Source organism: Aquarana catesbeiana, linkage group LG01 (assembly GCF_042186555.1).
Source record: "Aquarana catesbeiana isolate 2022-GZ linkage group LG01, ASM4218655v1, whole genome shotgun sequence".
Lineage (NCBI taxonomy): Eukaryota > Metazoa > Chordata > Amphibia > Anura > Ranidae > Aquarana > Aquarana catesbeiana.
The window spans coordinates 503,204,121-503,228,225 of record NC_133324.1 but is presented as its reverse complement, the minus strand read 5'-3'; the positions used below and the strand labels follow the sequence as shown (position 1 = coordinate 503,228,225).

Sequence of the window (24,105 nt, the reverse complement as noted above, 5' to 3'; positions counted from 1 at the left end):
GATCTGCAAGGAGGAATGGCAGAGGATCCCCAAATCCAGGTGTGAAAAACTTGTTGCATCTTTCCCAAAAAGACTCATGGCTGTATTAGATCAAAAGTGTGCTTCTACTAAATACTGAGCAAAGGGTCTGAATACTTAGGACCATGTGATATTTCAGTTTTTCTTTTTTAATAAATCTGCAAAAATGTCAACAATTCTGTGTTTTTTTGTCAGTATGGGGTGCTGTGTGTACATTGAGGAAAAAAATGAACTTAAATGATTTTAGCAAATGGCTGCAATATAACAAAGAGTGAAAAATTTAAGGGGGTCTGAATACTTTCCGTCCCAAATCAAATGAGAATCAGGAAGTCAGGAACTGCCTGAAGAGCTCAGAGACAGAATTGTGGCAAGGCACAGATCTGGCCAAGGTTACAAAAAATTTTTTGCTGCACTTAAGGTTCCTAAGAGCACAGTGACTGTGGAGAGCAGACCTCCGTCAAGCGGCTCTGTGAAGCAGCTCCGGCCGCCGGCCACAGCTCCAGCCATCCGGCCACCCATCCTTGGATCCATCCCTGTCTCCCCAGACTCCCCCTGCAGCAGCACACTGGGACCCTCCCCCCTCCTATCCGCACACTGACACTGACCCACACCCGGACGCCTGTTCTACCAGTCGGCCGGCCGCTCAGGACACTCCGCAGCTCCGGCCCAGCTCCCCCTGCAGCAATACACGGGTACTCCCTCCCCCTCCTATCCGCACTCTGACCCATCTGGACGCTGCCTCCAGCCAGCCGGCCGGCCGCCCAGGACACTCCGCAGCTCCGGCCTAGCTACGGCGGCTAGCCAGCAGCACTTTCACCGCTTCCTCTCCGCTTCCTCCCTCAACCGACCAGTCGCTCGCCCGGCAGGGCCGCACCCCCCCTCTCCTGCTCGACTATCCTCACCGGACTTACCCGCCTACCATCATCGGACAGTCCAGGTAACAACGTAGGAAAGCCCGCGGCTCGGGCCTAGCCGGCAGCCATCTTGGTACTCCCACCGCCGGCCAGCCTGCAGCTCGGGCCCAGCCGGCGGCCATATTGGCACACCCAGTGCCGAACGGTGCAGCAGCCTGGGAACCCCTCCTGAGGCCACTAGCCCCCAGCCGCGTCTCCACCCGGTTGGACCCACCATCCCCTAGGTCCCTCCATCCAGCCCCCCCCCCCGGTCACCACTGCAGCCACGGTCTAAATCACCTCGTTCTAGCTGCTAGATTCGGTGGGACAGACCACGGCTGCGGCCTAGCTCCAGCAGCCAGCCACCCATACCCCCTCCCACTGTTCAACAGAGCCCCGTGCCCCTCCACACCTGGAATCACCCCTCCCGCTACTGGACCTCACCACAGGGGCACTGGATATTCACCGGAGGCTAGTCCATCTCAAATCGCCCGAGACGCAGCCACCGCACCACCTACCGTAAGTAGCGCAGCTCCCCCTTCATTCGTCTCCTGGACCATCCGCACAGGTAAGCCACTGGGGGCACTTAGCAGTTGATCCAGGGGCCAAGTCCGATCGCCCCTCGGGGGGGGTCAGGAAGGAATTTTTTCCTCTGCTGCACTATTGGCATTCGCAGCTAGGGGTTTTTCGCCTTCCTCTGGATCAACGAAAGGGGGGTAGGCAGCCCCACCTCCTCCAGCACCTCCGCTCCAAACACTCAGCCCATCACCCTCACCACTCCGGAAGCAGCGGTCAGCCATCCGATCCCTCCATCCCCCTGCAAGTGTATCATCCCCACATCAGTACAATCATCAGAACACCCTGCCTTCAAGCAACGCCGTCTTCCTCATCATGTGCAACTTCCAATACACAGCAGACACCCTCCACAGGCTAAGAAACACCGCCGCAACTTTACCGACCACCACTCAAAAAAGACTAAAAAAAGAACAATTACTAAGGACCAACCCACAATCAACCATCAAATGCAGGGAGACACCGATCCAACAGCAACAACTAGCATGCGCCCTGATGAACACCAGATCTGCAGTCAAGCACAGGCTGGAAATCCACGACTTCATCATCGAAAACAGCACAGACTGCCTCTTCATTACAGAAAGCTGGCTAACATCCGACTGCAACACCATCCTAACTGAATTGGTGCCCGAGAACTACAGTATCCTATCCGAGCATAGAATAGGAAAAAAAGGAGGAGGCCTAGCAGTGATTTTCAAATCACACCTTGGGTTCACCAAACCAAACTTACGGAACTCAGTGCCCTTCGTGGAAACACTCTCACTGCATCTTCAAACAACACCTCAAGACACCATTCACATACTACTATGCTACAGACCACCTGGACCAAAGACCAATCTCCTTACTCCGCTCACTGAATTCTTCTCAATGCACACCTTGAAAACCAAAAACCTTCTGGTGCTTGGGGATTTTAACCTGTGGGCAAACTCTGCCCAAGACTCTATCGCAACCGCCTGCGTCAACTAAATGGAATAACTTGGCCTTAGACAACTGATAAATTCTCCCACGCATGGTTCAGGACACACTTTAGATCTCATCTTCAAACAGAATATGGACATCAACGTATTTGACAACACTCCACTACCATGGACGGACCACCATGCTATCAAATTTAAAATCACCACTAACACCATCCTCCAAAAACAGAAACGCGCAACAGCAACACACTGGAATAGATCTCAGAAGAAACTACACTCTGAACTCTTCAAAACTACATTATCAAGCAAAATTCTTTTGCTAAACTCAAACCTCTCAACGGAACAAACACTCAACTCCCTAAACAATGTTTTACTACAAACAGCAGACTCAGTGGCGCCAAAACGCAGAAGACTCGTCCGCAAAAAAAACTTGAGTTGGATCAATGGCACTCTCACCCTACTCAAGCAAAAACGTAGAAGAGCTGAGAGAGCATGGAGAAGAAATCCCACCAAGGAAAACCATGCTAATTACAAAGCACTCACTGTGAAATACCACAAGGCAATCTTCAAAGCCAAAAAAGAGCATTTCTCATACACCATCTCATCCGCTTCTAACCGCCCGCGGGAACTTTTCAAAATAGTTGCTCAGTCAATGAACCCGACCTGCTTAGAGCCCCCAGCAAACAATACTCAAGAATTCTGCAACGAGTTATCAGATTTCTTCATCGACAAAATCGACAACATTCGGAAAGCAATTCATCAGAAAATAACAACCAACCTCACTCAACCAAAGCAAAAAGAGGATATCGACACAAACATCACTCAACCACCAAATTTCTTTTTGTCCCCAATCACTACGGACACCACTAAAAACATCATCAGAAGCCTGCGAGACAGCACATCAACGAACGACATCATCCCCACCAAATTGTTTAAAGAATGTTCCGACATCTTGGCCCCTACCCTAACACATCTCATAAATCAGTCATTCAAAGAAGGGACTGTGCCAACCTCCCTCAAGCAAGGCATCGTCAAACCCCTGCTAAAGAAACCCAATCTCGACCCTAAGGACCCTAACTGCCGCAGACCAATAACAAGCCTCAACACCATCTCCAAGATTATAGAGAAAGCAGTAGTACAACAGCTACAACGCCACCTGGACACTCACCAACTCCTGGACCCTCTGCAATCAGGCTTCTGCCCAGGCCATGGCACAGAAACAGCACTTCTCAAAATATGGGACGACACCCTTGAAGCAGCAGATGACGGAGAACCGAGTCTCCTGGTACTGTTAGACCTCAGCGCAGCATTCGATAGAGTGGACCACAACACTTTACTTGTCCGCCTCGCAGAAGTTGCAGGAGCTACAGATTCTGCTCTAAAATGGTTTACATCCTTCTTAGAGAATCGCTCCCAGACAGTGAAACTAGGAACATTCACCTCGGAAACTCGGGCAGTCTCCTGTGGAGTCCCTCAGGGCTCACCCCTGTCACCAGTGCTATTTAACATCTACATCCGCCCACTTCTCAATATCATCAGGAAAACCGATCTCTGCTTCCACTCATACGCTGACGACACCCAACTCTACCTTCGCATCAATGGACAAAAAGACCTTCATCAGCAATTACAGAAATGCCTCACTTTAATAGATGACTGGATGACCACTAGCTCCCTCAAACTCAACGGATCAAAAACAGAACTTCTTCTCCTGCAAGCTAACAAAAATTCCAAAATAAAGACTCCGTGGACACCTCCCACCATCCTCGGACAGACCATCTCTCCTAGCTCCAAAGCCAAGAGTCTCGGAGTCATCTTTGACTCAGGAATGACAATGGATGCACAAATAGGCTCAGTGGTGAGCGGATTCCACCATCTCCTCCGCCTGCTACGCAGACTCATCCCCTTCATCCCAGAAGAGGACAGAGCGGCAGTTGTGGGAACAATCATCAATTCCCGACTCGACTACGCAAATTCGCTCTACGTAGGACTACCACAATATCAGCTTGCGCGCTTGCAACTCATCCAAAACACGGCGGCAAGACTGTTAACAGGAAAAAACCCTGGGAATCCATCTCCCCATCCCTAAAGTGCCTTCATTGGCTAACCGTGCAGAATCGGATCACATTCAAGACCCTCTGCCTCACCCACAAATGCATACAAGGAAACGCTCCACTATATCTCCGGGAGAAAATAAAACACTACACACCGAATTGCAGTCTTCGATCAGCTAACCAAAACCTCCTTATCGTTCCCAAATACCGCTACAAAGCTAAGGGAGAACGACGCTTCGCAGTCCAAGGGCCTCGACTATGGAATGCTCTCCCAACTAACATCCGCATGGAAGAAAACCACCAGGCCTTCAGGAAAAAACTAAAGACCTTCCTTTTCTAGAGGCTGACTACATCCAGCGCCTTGAGGCGATTCAGTTCGCATTTGCAGCGCTTTACAAATCATTCATTCATTTATATATTTATAAATTTATAGCCTGCTAGAATTTTTTCCTTCCAGTGATTAAGCTCACCGGATGTGTTCCTGTGACTTGTGACGTTATGTCCGTGCACCTCACGCCGGTCCTGGCTCCTCTCCTGTGGCCACAGGATGTGCTGAGGGCCTGCTACTACAATACCAACGCACCAGGAAACATTTCCAGATCCAAGGAGACTCCAGGATAAAAACACACAGATGAGCCTGTACCCCACCTACTTTTTGTGAGTGTTCATGTTTATTGTGCCATTAAAAACCAGCTTTAATACTGCACTTAGGTGGCGCTTCCTTTTGTTCTCTCCCCTTATTTAACTGCATACAATGCCAGCTCTCTGAGGACAGCAGCCGCCGTAATCACATTATTACTACTTGTATTCTTGGACTACTGTTAACATTCTTATGAACTCATGACCAACCTTCCAATACATATCCAGTATTACACCTGCCCAAACCATAACCCTACCACCACTATGGGCCACTCGATCCACAATGTTGACATTCGCAAACCGCTCACCCACACAACGCCATAAACACTGCCATCTAAAAGGAAGAAGGAGACTGCGCTGAAAAAAGAAAAAAGAAAAAAAGGAAAAAGAACTAAATAAGCATAATGTGACAGTCCGTAGAATGTGAAATACAATGGTAAATCCCCACATAAAAGGGGATACCATCAAAAAATATCCTATACGTAAATTACATTCAGTGAAGTGAATCTTGATATAATGATCCTCGTGTGCAAAAAACAACAACAGTGACAGTGAACCTCCACCGTAAAAAATACACGCTTACCAGAAGGCAAGCGATAGCAAGCCTGTAAGCTAGGATCAATATCCTGACATCAGACCAGAACCAGCAGTGAATCACTTGATGGCAATGAGGACATTCCAGAGGATTGAGGCTCAAAGAATGGACCAGCGATCTGTCTGCAGTGTGTATCACCCGGGAGAAGCAGTTCTGATAGGCTGGATAGGTAAAGCCAGTATTCTGGATGGACAGGACGGTGCCAAGGAGAAACCTCCTCTTTTTATTCATATGTATGTCATACAATCACAGGAGGAAGAGTAGGATGAAGAGGGCCTGTGATGTCACTCTACCAGACTGCAAACACCCCTCCAGCACACTCAGCTCTCTTCCTGTTTTAAAATGCAGCGCCCCCGAGTGTCGGCACTCCCGGAGCATGATATGACTGTGACGTCATAAGGGGCGGGGTCACTGTGTGACATCACCCAGTGACCACGCCCCAAGCCTATATAAGTCAATGCGCACCGCATACACAGCATTACAGCGGGAAAGAGCATTGTGTCAACATCAGAAGAAAAGAAGAGGGAAGAATACGATGGAGAAGACCGGGCCACCGCTAGCAAGGGAGCGGCAAAAGAGCAGAAGATAGCGGAGGAGCCCGGCAGAAGAACCGGAGAGCGGGAGAAGAACCGGACACCGGGAGAAGAGGCCAGAGAGCTGGAGAAGAGGCCGGAGAGAGCGGAGAAGTCGGAAGAGACCCCAGAAGTCAGAAGAAGACCCCCGGAGCTGCCTAATAAATTAATTTAAAAACCTGTGTAGTGTTTTTTTATTGACACTTTTTTCCCCCAGGTGAATGGGTAAGGGTACGATGTACCCCATACTCATTCACATGGGGTGGGGGGCCAGGATCGGAGGCCCCCTTATTAAAAGGGGCTCCCGGATTCCGATAAGCCCCCGCCCGCAGACCCCGACAACCAATGACCAGAGTTGTCGGGAAGAGGCCCTTGTCCTCATCAACATGGAGACAAGGTGCTTTGGGGTGGGGCGCCCCCCTTCCCCAAAACACCCACCCCCCCATGTTGAGGGCATGCGGCCTGGTACGGTTCAGGGGGGGGGCACTCGCTCGTCCCCACCACCTTTCCTGCCCGGCCGGCCTGCGTGCTCGGATAAGGGTCTGGTATGCCGTTTTTTCGGCATAGGGGGTTCCCCTTTACATCCATACCAGACCTAAGGGCCTGGTATGCCCCTGGAGGGGGAACCCATGCCGTTTTTTAATTTAAAATTTGGTGTGGAGTTCCCCCTCATAATCTTCTTTTTCCTGTAAAGTCGCTTCACTATAGATGAGGATCCGACTTGGAGGATCCTCCACTTCACCTCCATTGAATTCTATGGGTACAGGTCGCCTAGAAGTCGCCTTGAAGTAATACAGGAACCTTTTCTGAAGTTGGAGCGACTTCAGTAGTGTACATTAAGACGGCTCTCATTGACTATAAAGCAATTCCCAATGTCAAGCGACTTGGGGCGACTTGTGGGCTGACAAGTCGAATCCCAAGTCGTTGTAGTGTGAACCGACCCTTATTGTGACCAGCCTAAGGCACACCTGTGCAATAATCATCCTGTCTAATCAGCATCTTGATATGCCACACCTATGAGGTGGATGGATTATCTCAGCAAAGGAGAAGTGCTCACTAACACAGATTTAGACAGATTTGTGAACACTATTTGAGAGAAATAGGCCTTTTGTGTACATAGAATATGTAAGCTCCAGGCACGTAGTGTCATAGTTGGGATTCAAGCTAACGACCCTAGTGCTACGAGGCGGAAGTGCCAATCACTTAACCAGTGTGCTGCCCCCAATCTCAGTGATACAACAGGAACTTAGAATAAGCTAAAGGAAGGGGAAATCCCTCTTAAGCCTCGTACACACGATCGGATTTTCCGACGGGAAATGTGTGATGTACCTGTACATCGCTTCATGCATGAGATACTGTGGGCACACAGAGGCAGAATGGGGATGTAAGCAAGGCGGATCCCTGTTCTGACAACACTGAGATCGGCTGTTCATAGTCATCAGGAACAGCAATCTCTGTGTTGTCCCAGTGAGCCCATCACCCACACAGTTAGAAAACACACTGAGGGAACACAATTAACCCTTTGATCGCCCCTAGTGTTAACACCTTCCCTGCCAGTGTCATTTATACATTGAACAGTGTATTTTTTTAGCACTGATCACTGTATTGGTGTCACTAGTCCCCAAAAAGTGTCACTAATGCCCTGTACACACGGTCGGACATTGATCGGACATTCCGACAACAAAATCCATGGATTTTTTCCGACGGATGTTGGCTCAAACTTGTCTTGCATACACACGGTCACACAAAGTTGTCCGAAAATCCGATCGTTCTGAACGCGGTGACGTAAAACACGTACTTCGGGACTATAAACGGGGCAGTAGCCAATAGCTTTCGTCTTTTAATTTATTCTGAGCATGCGTGGCACTTTGTGTGTCGGATTTGTGTACACACGATCGGAATTTCCGACAACAGATTTTGTTGTCGGAAAATTTTATAGCCTGCTCTCAAACTTTGTGTGTCGGAAATTCCGATGGAAAATGTGTGATGGAGCCTACACACGGTCGGAATTTCCGACAACAAGGTCCTATCACACATTTTCCGTCAGAAAATCCGACCGTGTGTACAGGGCATTAGGGTCAGATTTGTCCGCCGCAATGTCGCAGATCGCTGCCATTACCAGTAAAAACAATAACAAAAATTAAAAGTCTTTAAAATCTTTTCCCTATTTTGTAATTGCTATACCTTTTGTGCAAACCAATCAACATACGCTTATTGGGATTTTTTTACCAAAAATATGTAGAAGAATACATATCAGCCTAAATATGAATACATTTATTTATTTTTTTATATGTATTATAGCAAAAAGTAAAACATTTTATTTTGTTTTTCAAAATTGTCGCTCTTTTTTTGTTTATAGAGCAAAAAATATAAAAACGCAGAGGTGATCAAATACCACCAAAAGAAAGCTCTATTTGTGGGGGGGGGGAAAGGACATACACTTTGTTTGGGTACAATGTCGCACGACCACGCAATTGTCAGGTAAAGCGACGCAGTGCCGTATCGCAAAAAATGGCCTGTTGATTAAGGGGCTGAAGTGGTTAAAGGGATGAGGTGGCAACCCCTTTCTTATAGTGTGTCTAAACCCAAGAACAAAATGTGATATTATTGCAGCCTGCAGGTCCCTAGATGTGGTGGCTGTATTAGTTTTATTTTCTACACAATTTTGTTTCCTTTATTTTACCTAATAATCCTGTCATTAACTCACTCATAGCTCCCAACTGTCCCTGATTTCGAGGGACTGTCCCTGATTTGGAGCAATGTCCCTCTGTCCCTCATTCCTCCTCATTTGTCACTCATTTTGGTCTGATCTATATAGTTGTATATAAAATGCACTTTTTATCTTTCAAAAAGTGTTTTCCAGCGCTAAACCTTTCATCCAATTTCTAAATTGCTGCATTTGTAAATTCCAAAAGCCAGTATAAAGGAAAAGTAGTGGCAAAAAAAAGCACTTGTGGGTTTAACCAATCTTGTTTTTTTGTACAATTTTCCTTTAAGGGGGCGTGTCAAGGGGTGTGTCCTATGCCTGCATACTTTTGCTGATATGTGTCCCTCATTCCCATCTCAAAAAGTTGGGAGGTATGACTCACTTCCTGTTTTAGCGTTATAACCATAATGATCAAAGTTGTCACCCTATTACAGGGAGTGCGTTTGGACTATATAACTTTCCATTAAGGATGAGCTCCGGCGTGTTCGCACACTCCACGTGCAGAGCCCGCCAGGAAGTCGGCACTGTGCTGCGCTAATCACAGGCGGTGAGACATTTCCCAATCTCTGCAGCCGCACATTGGGACAATGTTCATCCTTATTCTCCATTAAGGATGAGCTCCGGCGTGTTTGCACACTCCATGTGCCAAGCCCACCAGGAAGTCGACACGTCGCTGCGCTAATCACAGGCAGTGAGACATTTTACCAACGTGCGGCTGCAGAGATTGGGAAATGTCTCACTGCCTGTGATTAGCGCAGCGCCGTGCCGACTTCCTGGCGGCAGGGTTGCCATCCTCCCGCAGCATTTTTTACTGACAGAACATGGAAAATTTACTGGCGGAGCACATTTTTTACTGGCAACCTAAGAAATTACAGAACACCTATTGAAAACTAACACAGTGAATATTTGAACAGTATAAACATGATATGGAAACACTGACAATACCTATAACAAAGTAATTTGCTTGATTTACATTTAAAAAGTCAACACAGCATGAAATTATCAGCCCCTGATATTTACTGGCAGTTGTTAAAAAATCACTGATTTTTACAAACCGTCAGTAAATTTACTGGCGGTTGGCAACCCTGCCTGGCGAGCTCTGCACGTGGGGTGTGCGAATACGCCAGACCTCATCCTTATTCTCCATAACACAGAAGGTGTGTTGTAGCCAGTGGAGATAGCAACCAGGGAACAGTGCTGGCATCAGCTTACAAGATTTCTGGCTGGATGAACAGCTTTTTTTTGCACTTGTTGAACAGATACACTAAATGCTTTCAATTGCATATTTAATAGACCAAACTGAAGCAAACAAGAGACATTCATTTTTAGAGTTTACATACACTTGAAGCTTTGCTGTTGCCCAGAATGAGGCTTTGCTGCTGCCCAGAATGAGGCTTGGCTGCTACTATTCAGATTGAGTCTTGGTTACTACTACCCAGAAAGAGGCTTGATTGCCACTATTCAGATTGAGGCTTGGTTACTGCTACCCAGAATGAGGCTTGATTACCACTATTCAGATTGAGGCTTGGTTTCCGCTTCCCAGAGTGAGGCTTGACAGCAGTTTTCAGATCGAGGCTTGGTTCCTGTAGAGGGCTACGGGGCGGAACTGGAAAAGTAGATGAACCTGCATGTTTTGTTCTCTATTTCTGTGCAGTGACGAACAGAGAAACTTGAAAACAGCAGAGGTACTGTGTTGATTATACTATTGTACGCCATGACTGGTGCATTCCCTGATGTGTTATACCCAAAACAAATACAAATATATATATATATATATATATATATATATATATATATATATATATATATGGAAAGTTTAGAGCCCCTGTCAATTTGTATTGCCATCCGGAGCTCCTTTAGGCTGATTTCCCCTTATTTTCTGTTCTGGGAACAGGAAGTGAGGGAAAATCTGCACCAGGTAAACCGGTAACAAAAAAAAGTGGAGTACTTTTTAAAAGCATTTTTACTTCTGTGTTGCTGTTGGGGAGATTTCCACTCACTTCCTGTCCTGGGGACAACCATTTTATCAGACAGGAAGTGAAGGAATCTCTCCGTTGGAGACAGTTCTAATCCTTTCCTGCTATATCCAAAGCTAAAAAGACTATATGTACACAGTAAAGGTTCAGTCACACTAGCCTGCACAGAAAAACAAGCTGTCTTCCTGTGTGGGCTGATGTCTATTGTGTACAGGCAGAAGGGTATAGGTGCTTTTACAACATAAGGCGCCGTTGATTCCTCTTTTTTTTTTTTTTTTTCTTTACTGAAATGTCACAAGTGCTATTTTATTAATTTCCTTAGAAAACTCTCAGGTGGACGGAGACTTCTCCAGTATAGAAAACTGCAGACTCTCCACTCCATACAATTGTAATGTGAACCCTGCAGAGACTTGTATTTTTTCTGCACTTGAGGTCTCTGTGAAAGCTGGCCGCTGACTGTGAATATATTTTTAATTTGGATATACTGATTTATCATAGGCAGAGAAAAGATACGCAGTGACAGATGTAAGCAGCAGTGAGCAAGCACAGCTCATCTTAGATAGGAATCAAATCGGTGATTAGCCTTTTCAAATGCAAATTTTCAACTGTAAAGCTGTTGTAAGGGATAGAAAATGTTTGACTCAAAGGGGTTGTAAACCCTCATGTTTTTTCACCTTTATGCATCCTATGCATTAAGGTGAAAAAACCTCTGTCACTGACAGGCGCGCCCCCCCCTTTTACTCACCTGAGCCCCTTAATTCCCACGCTGGAGACACGCTCTTCCCCTCGGCTCTTGATTGGATAAGTTAATAGCAGTGCAGCCATTGGCTCCCGCTGCTGTCAATCAAATCCAATGACGTGGGGCCGAGTCCGGCATTCTGCGTCTATGGACGTAAATGCTGGACTCGGCAGCCCGCCCGCAAGGTAACCCCCCCGGGAAAGCGCTTCTCCTAGGGGGTTAAACGATGCAGGGAGGAGCTACCAGCACCGCCGGGGGAACCCAGAAGTCGAGGATCGGGGCCACTCTGTGCAAAACGAACTGCACAGGGGAGGTAAGTATGACATGTTTGTTATTTAAAAAAAAAAACTTAGCTTTACAATCACTTTAATGCATTCCCTGCATTAAAGTGATACTAAAGTCTCCTTTTTTTTTTTTCCTATAAAAATAACAAACATGTTATACAGAGCGCTCCTGGCCCCTGCTGAATGCCCCCACCGCAAGCAGCTTGGTATGGGGGCACCTGAGCTGAGCCGCTGCTCTGCGTGTCCATTCAGACACTGAGCCGTGGTTTGGCCCACCCCCCCTCCTCATTGGCTTGCTGACGTTGACAGCAGCAGTAGCCAATGGCGTTGTGCTGCCGTCTCAGCCAATGAGGAGGGAGAGTACCGGACAACTGAGATTCTCCTGCAACATCACTGGATCGAGATGGGCTCAAGTAAGTATTAGGGGGGCTGCTGCACACAGAAGGTGTTTTATCTTCATACATAGAATGCATGAAGATTAAACACTTTCTGACTTTACAACCAGTTTACAACCTACAAAATGTCCCAGTATTTGTATCACACCCAAATACTACTCAATCCAGCATTGTGCCCTTCTGTAGCAACTCTCTCCCTGCATTCACAGGACAGAGAGGCAGCAGTGGAAGCCATTGGATCCTGCTGCTTTCAATCAAATCCTGTGAAGAGAGAAGGGGGGGCTGAGCCACAGTGTGTTTGTTGATGGACACACACAGACTGGCACGGGAGCCTACCTTGAGCATTTGCCCTTGCATGGGCATAATGAATTATTATTTTTTAATGAATATCTTGTAACCCATTTTAATGAATTCATAGTAATTTCTTTCTATTTATCTATCTTGTCTATGAATAAATCATATCACTTTGATTCATGCGTTCTATCACGTGCCTTCCACCCCCTTTTTTTTCACCTGGCACGGGAGTGAGCCTGCACATGTGCCACCATGGCAAGAGGATTCCCATGGTGGCACACAGAGAAGAGGAGGAGCCAAGAACACCAGCATGGGACCCCAGAAGAGGAGGTTTTGGACACTCTGTGCAATACCATGTTTGTTATTTTAAAAATAAAATGTAAATCCAAAGTTTTTTTTTTTTTTTTTTTTTTACTTTTTACTATTGAAGGGTTAAAACCACTGTCGGGGTTATTATTGTTATTATTATTTTTGTATTTTACATCTGTGTTCCATTAGGGGAGATCAGGCAAGCACACAGGTAAAACGCGTTAGTGATTTCATTTTATAGCAGTGGAAAAAGAAATGTTTCACCATCCCAAATATTCATATAATAGAAATGCTATATATATATATATATATTTAGTTATAGCTGGCATACCCAGCATGGTAACAGGAGGTGTAAGGCATCAATAGGCATAATCTTATTTCTAAACACATTCACATTCTGAAGTCTTGTCAGTATTTATTTGATAACAACTGCATAATGGTAACACTGAAAACAACTTTTTTTGATCACGTTAACCTCTTAACGCCTCCCAGAAACACACCTAATGGGCCCCTGGAAGGCGGTACAGCTTCTGTATCATGTGACCACTGTTATTGGCTCTCACAGCGCTCGCATGATCAGGAGACCATCCCACTGGTTTCTGATCAGAAACCATGGCCAAGAGCTGTCGGTGGAGACAGCTTGGTCATTGTGCTGGGAGCATGCAAGTGCATGCACTCTCGGCATACAACCTCAGGCTGCGTGGACAAATATGTGTGGCACCTGGGTGTTAAAGCCCACCATTCTTGCTGCCGCATATCTGCATTATGCGGCTGGCAAAATGGTAAAGTATATATGAGATTTTAGTGTTTGAGGTTAGTTCTACTTCATACCCAAAATCTATTTTTCAGTATATTTGGTATCATGTAGCACAAAATATAATTTCTTTGTGAATTCGTTGAGCAGAGATCCTGCCAGTAATAATACTTCCTCTTGCAAGCTGACAACGCAATACCCAATATTTAGCAGCCTTGTGTGCTTAAACAAAAAACGTTTTGTTTAGGATAACGGTGTACAGTGAGGAATTATGTAAAACATACTACACAGTAGATTTTTATTTTTTATTTTTTTTTTTTTTATATATTTCTATTAATAGTTTTGCTCTTTTTTGGACATTTATATCTGCAAGTGAAGAAATGATTAGGTAGAATATATTTAATGCAGCTATGTATTAATCTGCATTCTTTCACTATAGGTCCACATTAAAAGTCTCTACCATTCATCTTTCCTAATTGAACAACCCCACCACAAAGCTGGATAGCCCTACAGAGGAAACGTGCAGCATGGACACGTCAGAACCCGCAGATGATGGGGAGCTGGCAGTAGAGCAGAGACCCCGCACTCGCTCCAACCCAGAAGGGGCAGAGGACAAGGCAGCACCCCTACAGCCTGTTGTGGGCAGTCGGAGTGAGGGCGAAGGGGAGGCAGCTCAGGTAGAGGATCAATCACCACCAGCCACAGCTCCTCCAATATGTGCTCTTCCTCCACCTCCAGAATACCAAATAAAGACTCCAAGAGTGAACTGCCCAGAAAAAGTGGTGAGTAGCCTTTGCTGAAAGGGTTGTTGTAGTTATTCTATATTTAAATGGATTGTTGTCATTCAGACAAAAATTGTCCAAAAGAGTGTTGGCCAGTTGACAAGAACGATGGCTGCAACATTTGACCAGTAAAATAATACAGATAAATAGTTGCATACAAACACCAAGTAGAGTCCAACTATTAGAATGCAGTTCGGTAACTCTATTGGGGGGAGGTTCAGCCATTAAATTGATCAGCTAGCCGGCTTAACAGTCCAGCGACTGATGGGCGGCTATTTACCTGCTAACCACTCAGGCCACTTGAGGTGTGTGGTGCCCGGGCTATCTTTTTCTATTTTTGCAGCGTGCTTTGGGTCTGGATGTACCTCTCCTTAGCCTGCATCCTAAGTAGTCCGTGGCATCCAACTCCTCGGACCTTGATAGCCTGAGCCTTAAGCATTTATCGTACATTTTGTTGCACATGAAGAGGGATGGGGCGTCCGGTCCAAAATGTTGACATATATGAGTTAGTGCGAAGTGGAGCTGCACGATTAGGAATCAAGATCGCAGGGTTTTTTTCCCCCTCACGATATTAACAAAGCATTTTCACGAATTATTTTTTTTTTCTATGCAGAGAATTCTCTGCCCCAGCTGACAGCTGTTAAAAAAAACAGTCTGTTAAGTATCACAACATTCCTCAGCTGCTGAGCTAACTATGAGCATTGTAATGTTTTGTTCTTTAGAGCAAAGGAATGAACTTTGGTCTGCAAATGAGGGAAGTTTAACCACTTAACCTCCGGAAGATTTCACTGCTCAATGACCAGGCCATTTTTTGCGATACGGCACTGCGTCGCTTTAACTGACAATTGCGCGTGTACCCAAACAAATAGAGCTTGCTTTTGGTGGTATTTAACCATCTCTGCGGTTTTTATTTTTTATGCTATAAACAAAAAAAGAGCGACAATTTTGAAAAAAACACAATATTTTGTACTTTTTGTTATAATAAATATCCCCAATTTTATTTTTAAAAAGCAAATTATTTTCTCAGTTTAGGCCAATATGTATTCTTCTACATATTTTTGGTAATAAAAATCACAATAAGCGTATATAGATTGGTTTGCGCAAAAGTTATAGCGTCTACAAAATAGGGGATAGATTTATGGCATTTTTATTATTATTATTATTATTTATTTATTTTTTACTAGTAATGGTGGTGATCTGCGTGTTTTTTTTTTTTAATTTTTTTTATCGAGACTGCGACATTATGGGGGACAGATCGGACACTTGCCACATTTTTAGGACCATTGACAATTTTATACAGCGATCAGTGCTATAAAAATGCACTGATTACTGTGTAAATGTTACTGGCAGGGGTTAACACTAGGAGGCGATCAAGGGGTTAACTGTGTTCCCTAGTGTGTTTTCTAACTGTAGGGGAATGGGACTGACTAGAGGAGATGACAGATTGTGGTTCCTAGCTAGTAGGAACTCATGATCTGCCTCTCCTCTCGGAACAGAACAGGGATTTGTGTGTTTATACAAACACCCACGTCCTTGTTCTGGCTCTCGTGCTCGCGCGTGGCCAGCGGTCATCGCGACCGCCGGCCACGCGCATCGGAACCCCCACAATTAAGTGGTGCGCGCCTGCTATCCCGCACGGGATCGCGCTGACCTGCCGCAGTATGACGACGGCGGCTGGTCAGCAAGTGGATAAAGACTAAATCTTTTTCTGACACTTGTTGATTTCAAGTTAAAATCATTATTTTTTGCTAGAAAATTACTTAGAACCCCCAAACATTATATATTCTTTTTTGCAGAGACCCTAGAGAATAAAATGGTTGTTGCTGCAATATTTTATGTCACATGATATTTGTGCAGCAGTCTTTCAGATGCATTTTTATGGGGGAAAAAATACACTTTAATGAATTAAAAAAAAACTAAACAGTAAAGTTAACCCAATTCTTTTGTATATTGTGAAAGATGATGTTACGTCGTGAGAATCGTGATCTTTATTCTAAGCAAAAAAATCGTAATTCTCATTTTGGCCAGAATTGTTCAGCGCTGGTGGGAAGTTCGTCAATTGGGAGGTCCATTTGTAAGTAGTCTGGTTAAATACCATTAAAATTGTAAAAGTGAGCTATTTTCTTTCTCGAACATCACGGGACACAGAGCCACAGTAATTACTGATGGGTTATATAGGGTATCACTGGTGATTGGACACTGGCACACCCTATCAGGAAGTTCAACCCCCTATATAATCCCTCCCCTTGCAGGGATACCTCAGTTGTTACGCCAATGTCTTAGGTGATGCACGTGTAAAGATGTCCTGTGCTGAGCTCCAAAGGGAATATCCTATATCCTATACTGGGGCAAGCCAGGCAGACCGGATCCATTCAAAGTGTCCTTTCTAGGCCGAATTGGATGGTACCTGGGCCTCGTGTCCGAAGAAACGAGGTTTTACCTGTAATGCTTCTCTTTTTAGAGAGCTAGACCCCGCATATTAGAAAATGGTTTTCTAGCCTAATTTCTAGCCGGGTGCTTTACGGGCCCAGAACTGCAGGATCCCCCTATTCGTAGGGGGCCCCAGTCTCTGACGGTTTTTTCAAACGGAGCCCACCGTGAGAGGTGAAGATTGGGTCTGTATTAACTGAACCCTGCGGCTGGATAAGGTAAGAGGAGATTCCACGGAATTTTCTAATTCTAGTAGGTTTCTCCTTTAAAGCGGGGTCCACCCAAATTTTGAACATTATCTCTATGCATTCTCTTCCTTACCTAGATGCTGACATGCTGTGTAAAAAAATTTAAATCTGCGTAATTACCACAGTCCCCTGGGAGCTAGTCTCAGGCTTCCCAGCATGCATTGTGCAACAGCGTCATCACAACATCTCGGTGAATGCTGGGAGCACAGCATTCACCGCATCCAGGAAATACATGCTTGTGGGCTTCAAATGCCCACAATGAAGATGGAAACCACCTTCAGTGAATTTTATAAGTTATTCTTTACAATGAAATCGGACACAGGCAGGCTTATTACACAGAACATGTGAGTAGATAATCATGAGAGGAAAAGTTTGTGAATGAACTCCAAAAAAAAAAAACGATGGATAGTTGGACCCCCGCTTTAAGGTAAATGCATGCTATGCCTATTGTGACCACCGGGGGCTGCCAAGAGCACAAACCTTGTCATGCTGGATTGTCTGTCTCAGTGTTCATGCTGCACAAGTTTCACAGTGTCTCCGGCCGGCTCACGGTAGAATGGATGAGGGGATTTCTCATGTATAAATGTTCCCCCCCAGGCTAGGGGGAGGCCACAGGGGTCTAGACAGTGGTTATACCGCTCAGGCACCACAGCCCCCGCCGCCATCTTGGCCATTGCTGTTGTCAGGCAGGCCCTTCACTACCAGCCTCTCTCCCTCCTCCCTCTCCCCCAGCCTTCCTCCATAGTATTTCAGGAGAGTCGACCAGCGCGGGAAGCGCGCGTTTTTTTTCAAAATTCGAGGGGGGGGGGGGGGCGGGAAGTCAGCACAGGTGCTTAGACTCCCACTCAGGCCAGCTGCAGGCTATTAAGGCACTCTGTACAGGTGCACACAGCCTTTGGAGAGACACAGAGCTGATGGTCGCATGTAAGGTGGGACACAGGCATTCTCCTAGGCAGCATTTACTGAAGTAACACCAGACTGAGCATTGGGTAGCAAGGCTTTTAGCCAGACTACATCGCTCAGCAGTCAGTGTTCATTTGTGGTACCTCACACCTTGTTGCTTTGCACTATGGGTAGAAGAGGTTCAAGCACCCCAAGAACCAGAGACACTAGGGGATCTCATTCAGGTTCTGAGGCCCCCCTGTCAGCAGCATCCTCCCCCCCCCTGCCGGGCCAGGGACGGCTAGCCAGGGAGAGCCGTTGGGGTCAGGGGCTACACCTGCTTCTGGCACTATAGCCCCTGTATACATTTACTCGAGGTTTTTTCCTCAACCATTAATGGTTTAGAGGAAAGATTAATGGCCGTGATTACAGCTTCACTCAGTGGAAGAAAACATACTAGGCCTTCCTCTGTTCCCCAAGACCCTCAGGAAGAGGAGCTCTGGGATAAAGGAGACAAATCCCTTTCAGAGGATCAGGATGGGACGGATGATTTCTCTTCAGAGGAATCAGGTGGAGAGGGACCCTCTGCGACTTCCCAAGAGGAGAAAGACTTGGTGCAGATCCTTACTGGATTGGTCCGCTCCACATTTAAGTTGCCCCTACCTGAAACTGCTAAATAATTCTCTTCTGCTTTGGGGTCACTGAAACCTTTCCAAGCAGCACAGGCTTTTCCTGTTCATAATTTACTTGAAAAGCTCATTTATTCTGAGTGGGATCACCCAGACAAACGTTTTTTTCCGCCGAGAAAGTTTTCAACACTTTATCCGATGGAAGAAAAGTTTATTAAAATGTGGGGAATACCGGCCATTGATGCCGCCATTTCCTCCTTAAATAATAGTCTGACTTGTCCTGTAGACAATGCTCAGATGCTCAGGGATCCTGTAGATAAAAAGATGGAATCCCTATTGAAGGATGTTTTTTCCTTAGCAGGTTCAGTGGCTCAACCTGCAGTTGCAGCGATTGGAGTCTGTCAATACTTAAAGCGGGGGTCCACCTATCTATCGTGTTTTTTTTTTTTTTTTTTTTTTTTTTGGAGTTCATTCACAAACTTTTCTTCTCATGATTATCTATTCACATGTTCTGTGTAATAAGTCCGCCTGTGTCCGATTTCGTTGTAAAGAATAACTTATAAAATTCACTGAAGGCGGTTTCCATCTTCATTGTGGGCATTTGAAGCCCACAAGCATGTATTTCCTGGATGCGGTGAATGCTGTGCTCCCAGCATTCACCGAGATGTTGTGATGATGCTGTTGCACAATGCATGCTGGGAAGCCTGAGACTAGCTCCCAGGGGACTATGGGAGGTCTGGGAGAGGCTAGAAACACGTCTACTCCCATGGGAGGAAAACCAAGAAGTGCTAAGAAGATTAGAAAAAAAAGGTAATTACAGCGATTTAAATTTTTTTACACAGCATGTCAGCATCTAGGCAAGAAAGAGAATGCATAGAGATAATGTTCAAAATTTGGGTGGAACCCCGCTTTAAGAGACCATGTTAAGCAGGTCATCAAAGTATTACCTGAACAGCAGGCCCAGGGGTTGGCTAACCTTCCAGCGGCCTTATGCTTTGTGGTTGACGCCATTAGAGATTCTATCGTGCAAACCTCCCGTCTTTCACTGGGGTTGGTGCATATACGTAGAATCCTATGGTTGAAAAATTGGTCAGCCGAAGCACCATGTAATAAGCTCCTGGCGGGGTTTCCATTTCGTGGTGAAAGGTTGTTTGGAGAGGACTTGGATAACTATATCAAGAGAATCTCTTGTGGGAAAAGCACTCTCTTACCTGTAAAGAAGGTAAGGTCGGTAGCCGGTCGGTAGCCTCCTTGAACGGGAACTTAAGATCCACAGTCAAATATCTGGAACACCTAGGTTGGATCCTCAACCTAGAAAAATCTTTCCTAAAACCAGTAAAAAGACTGGAGTATTTAGGTCTGATCATAGATACAAGCCAGGAGAAAGTATTTCTACCTCAGGCAAAGATCACTGCTTTAAGGGAGCTGATTCTGGCAGTCAGGACCAAGAAGGGTCCTTCTGTCCGCCTTTGTATGAGGCTGCTAGGGAAGATGGTGTCTTCATTCGAAGCAGTTCCCTATGCTCAGTTTCATTCAAGAATGCTGCAACACAGTATTCTGTCAACCTGGAACAAGAAGGTTCAGGCATTAGACTTTCCGATGTACCTGTTGCATGCAGTGCGTCAGAGCCTCAATTGGTGGCTCATACCCGAAAACCTGCAGAAGAGGAAATCCTTTCTACCGGTTATCTGGACGGTGGTAACAACAGATGCCAGTCTGTCAGGTTGGGGAGCAGTTCTGGAACAGTCTGCGGTTCAGGGGATATGGTCCAAGACAGAGAGGACCTTACCCATCAACATTCTGGAGATCCGGGCGGTTTATCTAGCCCTAAAAGCCTGGACTATCAGGTTACAGGGCTGCCCGGTCAGGATCCAGTCCGACAATGCCACAGCAGTGGCTTATGTCAATCATCAGGGAGGCACCCGGAGCCGAGCTGCTCAAAAGGAGGTGAACCAGATCTTAGTCTGAGCAGAGAGGCATGTGCCATGCATATCGGCAGTTTTTATTCCAGAGATAGAGAACTGGCAGGCGGACTATCTAAGTCGCCAGCAGTTACTCCCAGGGGAATGGTCTCTACACCCCGACGTCTTTTGGGCCATATGCCAAAGATGGGGGGTCCCAGATGTAGATCTCTTTGCATCCCGATTCAACAAAAAGATTTGTGGCAAGGACGAGGGATCCTCTTGCATGTGGGACGGATGCGTTGGTGATTCCGTGGCATCAGTTCTCACTGATTTACGCATTCCCACCTATTCTGCTACTGCCATGACTCCTTCGCAGGATCAGGCAGGAAAGGAAGTCGGTACTTCTAGTGGCCCCCGCTTGGCCCAGAAGGACTTGGTATGCAGAAATAGTAAGGATGACGGTGGGTTCCCCGTGGACCCTACCGGTATGCCCAGACCTGTTATCTCAAGGTCCTGTGTTCCATCCTGCCTTACAAACGCTAAATTTGACGGTTTGGCTATTGAGACCCACGTTCTGAAGAGTCGCGGGCTTTCAGGTCCTGTCATATCTACCTTGATTAATGCAAGGAAGCCAGCTTCCAGAATGATTTATCATAGAGTCTGGAAAGCTTATGTATCCTGGTGTGAAGCCAGAGGTTGGCATCCCAGGAAATATGTCATAGGTAGAATTCTTGATTTTCTACAGTTAGGATTAGAGATGAAGCTGGCCTTGAGTACCATCAAGGGCCAGATCTCGGCTTTATCGGTATTATTTCAACGGCCACTTGCTTCGCATTCTTTGGTCCGAAACTTTATACAGGGGGTGATGCGTCTTAATCCTCCGGTTAAAGCGCCCCTAAACCCCTGGGACTTGAACTTGGTCCTGGCTGTGTTACAGAAACAGCCTTTTGAACCAAAAAGTCAGATTCCTTTGGTCTTGTTGACAAGGAAGTTAATTTTTCTGGTGGCCGTCTCTTCTGCTAGAAGAGTTTCAGAATTAGCAGCCCTTTCCTGTAAGGAGCCTTATTTGATTATACACAAGGATAGAGTGGTACTGCGCCCTCATCCTAGTTTTTTACCGAAGGTGGTTTCTGATTTTCATTTAAACCAAGACATTGTTCTGCCTTCCTTTTTTCCAGATCCCTGTTCTCCGGAAGAGAGATCTCTACATTCATTGGATGTAGTAAGAGCAGTTAAGGCCTATCTCGGGGCAGCTGCTCAGATCCGCAAGACGGATGTTTTGTTTGTGCTGCCAGAGGGTCCCAAAAGAGGACAGGCAGCGTCAAAAGCTACCATTTCTAAATGGATTCGACAATTGATCATTCAAGCTTACGGTTTGAAACAGAAGATTCCTCCGTTTCAGATCAGGGCACATTCCACAAGGGCTATTGGTGTTTCTTGGGCAGTGCATCACCGGGCCTCTATGGCTCAAATCTGCAAGGCCGCAACCTGGTCTTCAGTCCATACATTCACCAGATTCTATCAGGTGGATGTGAGAAGGCATGAGGATATCGCCTTTGGGCGTAGTGTGCTGCAGGCAGCGGTACAAGGTCCTCCGGTCTGATTGCACCCTACTTGGTCGTGGTCCCCCCCCCCCCCCCTCAGCTAGCATTGCTCTGGGACATCCCATCAGTAATTACTGTGGCTCTGTGTCCCGTGATGTTCGAGAAAGAAAATAGGATTTTTTAAAACAGCTTACCTGTAAAATCCTTTTCTTTCGAAGGACATCACGGGACACAGAGGTCCCGCCCCTCTTCTAATACACTATATTGCTTGGCTACAAAACTGAGGTATCCCTGCAAGGGGAGGGATTATATAGGGGGTTGAACTTCCTGATAGGGTGTGCCAGTGTCCAATCACCAGTGATACCCTATATAACCCATCAGTAATTACTGTGGCTCTGTGTCCCGTGATGTCCTTCGAAAGAAAAGGATTTTACAGGTAAGCTGTTTTAAAAAAATCCTATTATTGGATGCTCAATATCGGTAACCCCCCCTCCCCTTCCCGGTGTCTGCTGTACTTACCTGTCAGTACCCCTGCTCTTCTTGCCCCATTGACTAATAGAAAAAGGTTACCATCCAGCTAGATCATGTATGTTGCCAACATCCCTAGATTGATAGATGAAAAAAAAAACCCCAAATAAGGTTGTGGGATTAACGGCAACAGTGTAGTGTAAAAACAATTTTATTCCATAGAAAAATTTATATATGTATACAAAACATTAGCATAGTTAATAAACATAACACAGTGAACACAATAAAAAGCTGAAACACAGCTGTACTGATGTGCATTGGATAAATATGCTTGTAATGTCTTCCACGAAGGCCTACGCGTTTCGGGACTGAAACTGACCGTCCCTTCGTCAAGGGCAACTCATGGGACAAGCTCTTACTGTATGGTGAAATACAAGATTAGAAAAAATATAAATAAATACAACATTTTTTACCGCATAATATTGTCATAGCATTGCATAGAGAACATGAAGTCTATGAAACCAAAACAAGAGAAACAGCCTACCCAAACATGACAGTGTTGGAGCACCCATTGCCCAAATCACGGTGGCGGATATGTCAAAACCACCCACGGATCCAAAAACCGGAGCCTGGGTGTGTGTGGCTGACCCCACTCTGCCCACACTGATCCACCCCCATAAAAGAGACACCGAATCACAGAGCCCGTCCAAGAGGGTACTGTGTCAGGAAGGCACAGACCCAAGTGGATGTCTGAAAAGGATAATAAAAAATATGGTATTCAATTAAAGATTATCTAAGTCAAAAATGTCAGTCCAAGGGTCATAGTCGGCTCAGTAAATAGTATCGTACCTGAGTGCTAGAGAATATACAGTGATGAATCTAGGGTGAGTAGAAAAAAGAGCTATATGAAGGGAGTGTGGGGTACCAATTGAATGGTCATTGATTAGCTCGCATGAACATATTGATCTTCACACCAGCAGAGTCTGCAAACAAACAGAGAGAGTGCTGTGTGAGAGAAGGTAAATCAATGTAAAGTGCCTGGACTTATATAAAGCAACAAGGCAAAAGCTTACATACCAGTATAAGACTCTTTAGTTAGTGGGCGTGAGATCTTGCAGCATCTATGTCCAAACGGGTCGCCTCCGGTCAGGGCAATGACAGACTGACACTGATCACTGCAGCATTTAAAAGACTGAGAGGGGAGGGGTCGGGCGTGACACTGATCTGTCAATTAGCATAGATCACGTCAATTGGCATGGAAGAGGGCAAAGAAAAAGGAACCTCCAGGTGAGAGTGATTTCACGGCGGCACCGCACTCTCTGCGGCATCCCCACATTCTCACTCCAGTCAGGATTAGCCCAGAACTCTTCCTACTCTTCTGTGAGAGGAGACAGAGCGCAGCCAACTGTATCTTAGCAGCCAGGAGCGTCGTAACAATATAATAGCCGGCTACATAGTAAGACCACAGGATAGGAAGATCATGTCAAGCACAGATGCATCCA

At 45.9% G+C, this 24,105-nt stretch overlaps 2 protein-coding genes across 6 annotated transcripts in view; one reads left to right on the top strand and one right to left on the bottom strand.

Annotated features, from left to right (window-relative positions):
• The window catches only part of USHBP1 (USH1 protein network component harmonin binding protein 1), a 227,914-nt gene extending 217,513 nt beyond the window's left edge, over positions 1 to 10,401 (bottom strand). For 2 of the 5 annotated variants that reach the window (XM_073593085.1, XM_073593103.1), the window contains exon 1: positions 10,306 to 10,384. The gene's annotated coding sequence lies outside the window, so the exon portion shown is untranslated. Of the gene's footprint in view, positions 1 to 10,305 lie in introns of all 5 variants that reach the window. The other 3 variants (XM_073593094.1, XM_073593111.1, XM_073593120.1) reach the window with 3 other exon arrangements.
• Positions 10,402 to 10,492: 91 nt separating this feature from the next.
• Positions 10,493 to 24,105, top strand: part of BABAM1 (BRISC and BRCA1 A complex member 1) — a 79,046-nt gene continuing 65,433 nt past the window's right edge. Inside the window, exons 1-2 of the mRNA XM_073593074.1 lie at positions 10,493 to 10,650; positions 14,156 to 14,498. Of these exons, the coding sequence (XP_073449175.1) occupies positions 14,244 to 14,498 (255 nt within the window). The 5' untranslated portion in view covers positions 10,493 to 10,650; positions 14,156 to 14,243. The remainder of the gene's footprint in view (positions 10,651 to 14,155; positions 14,499 to 24,105) is intronic.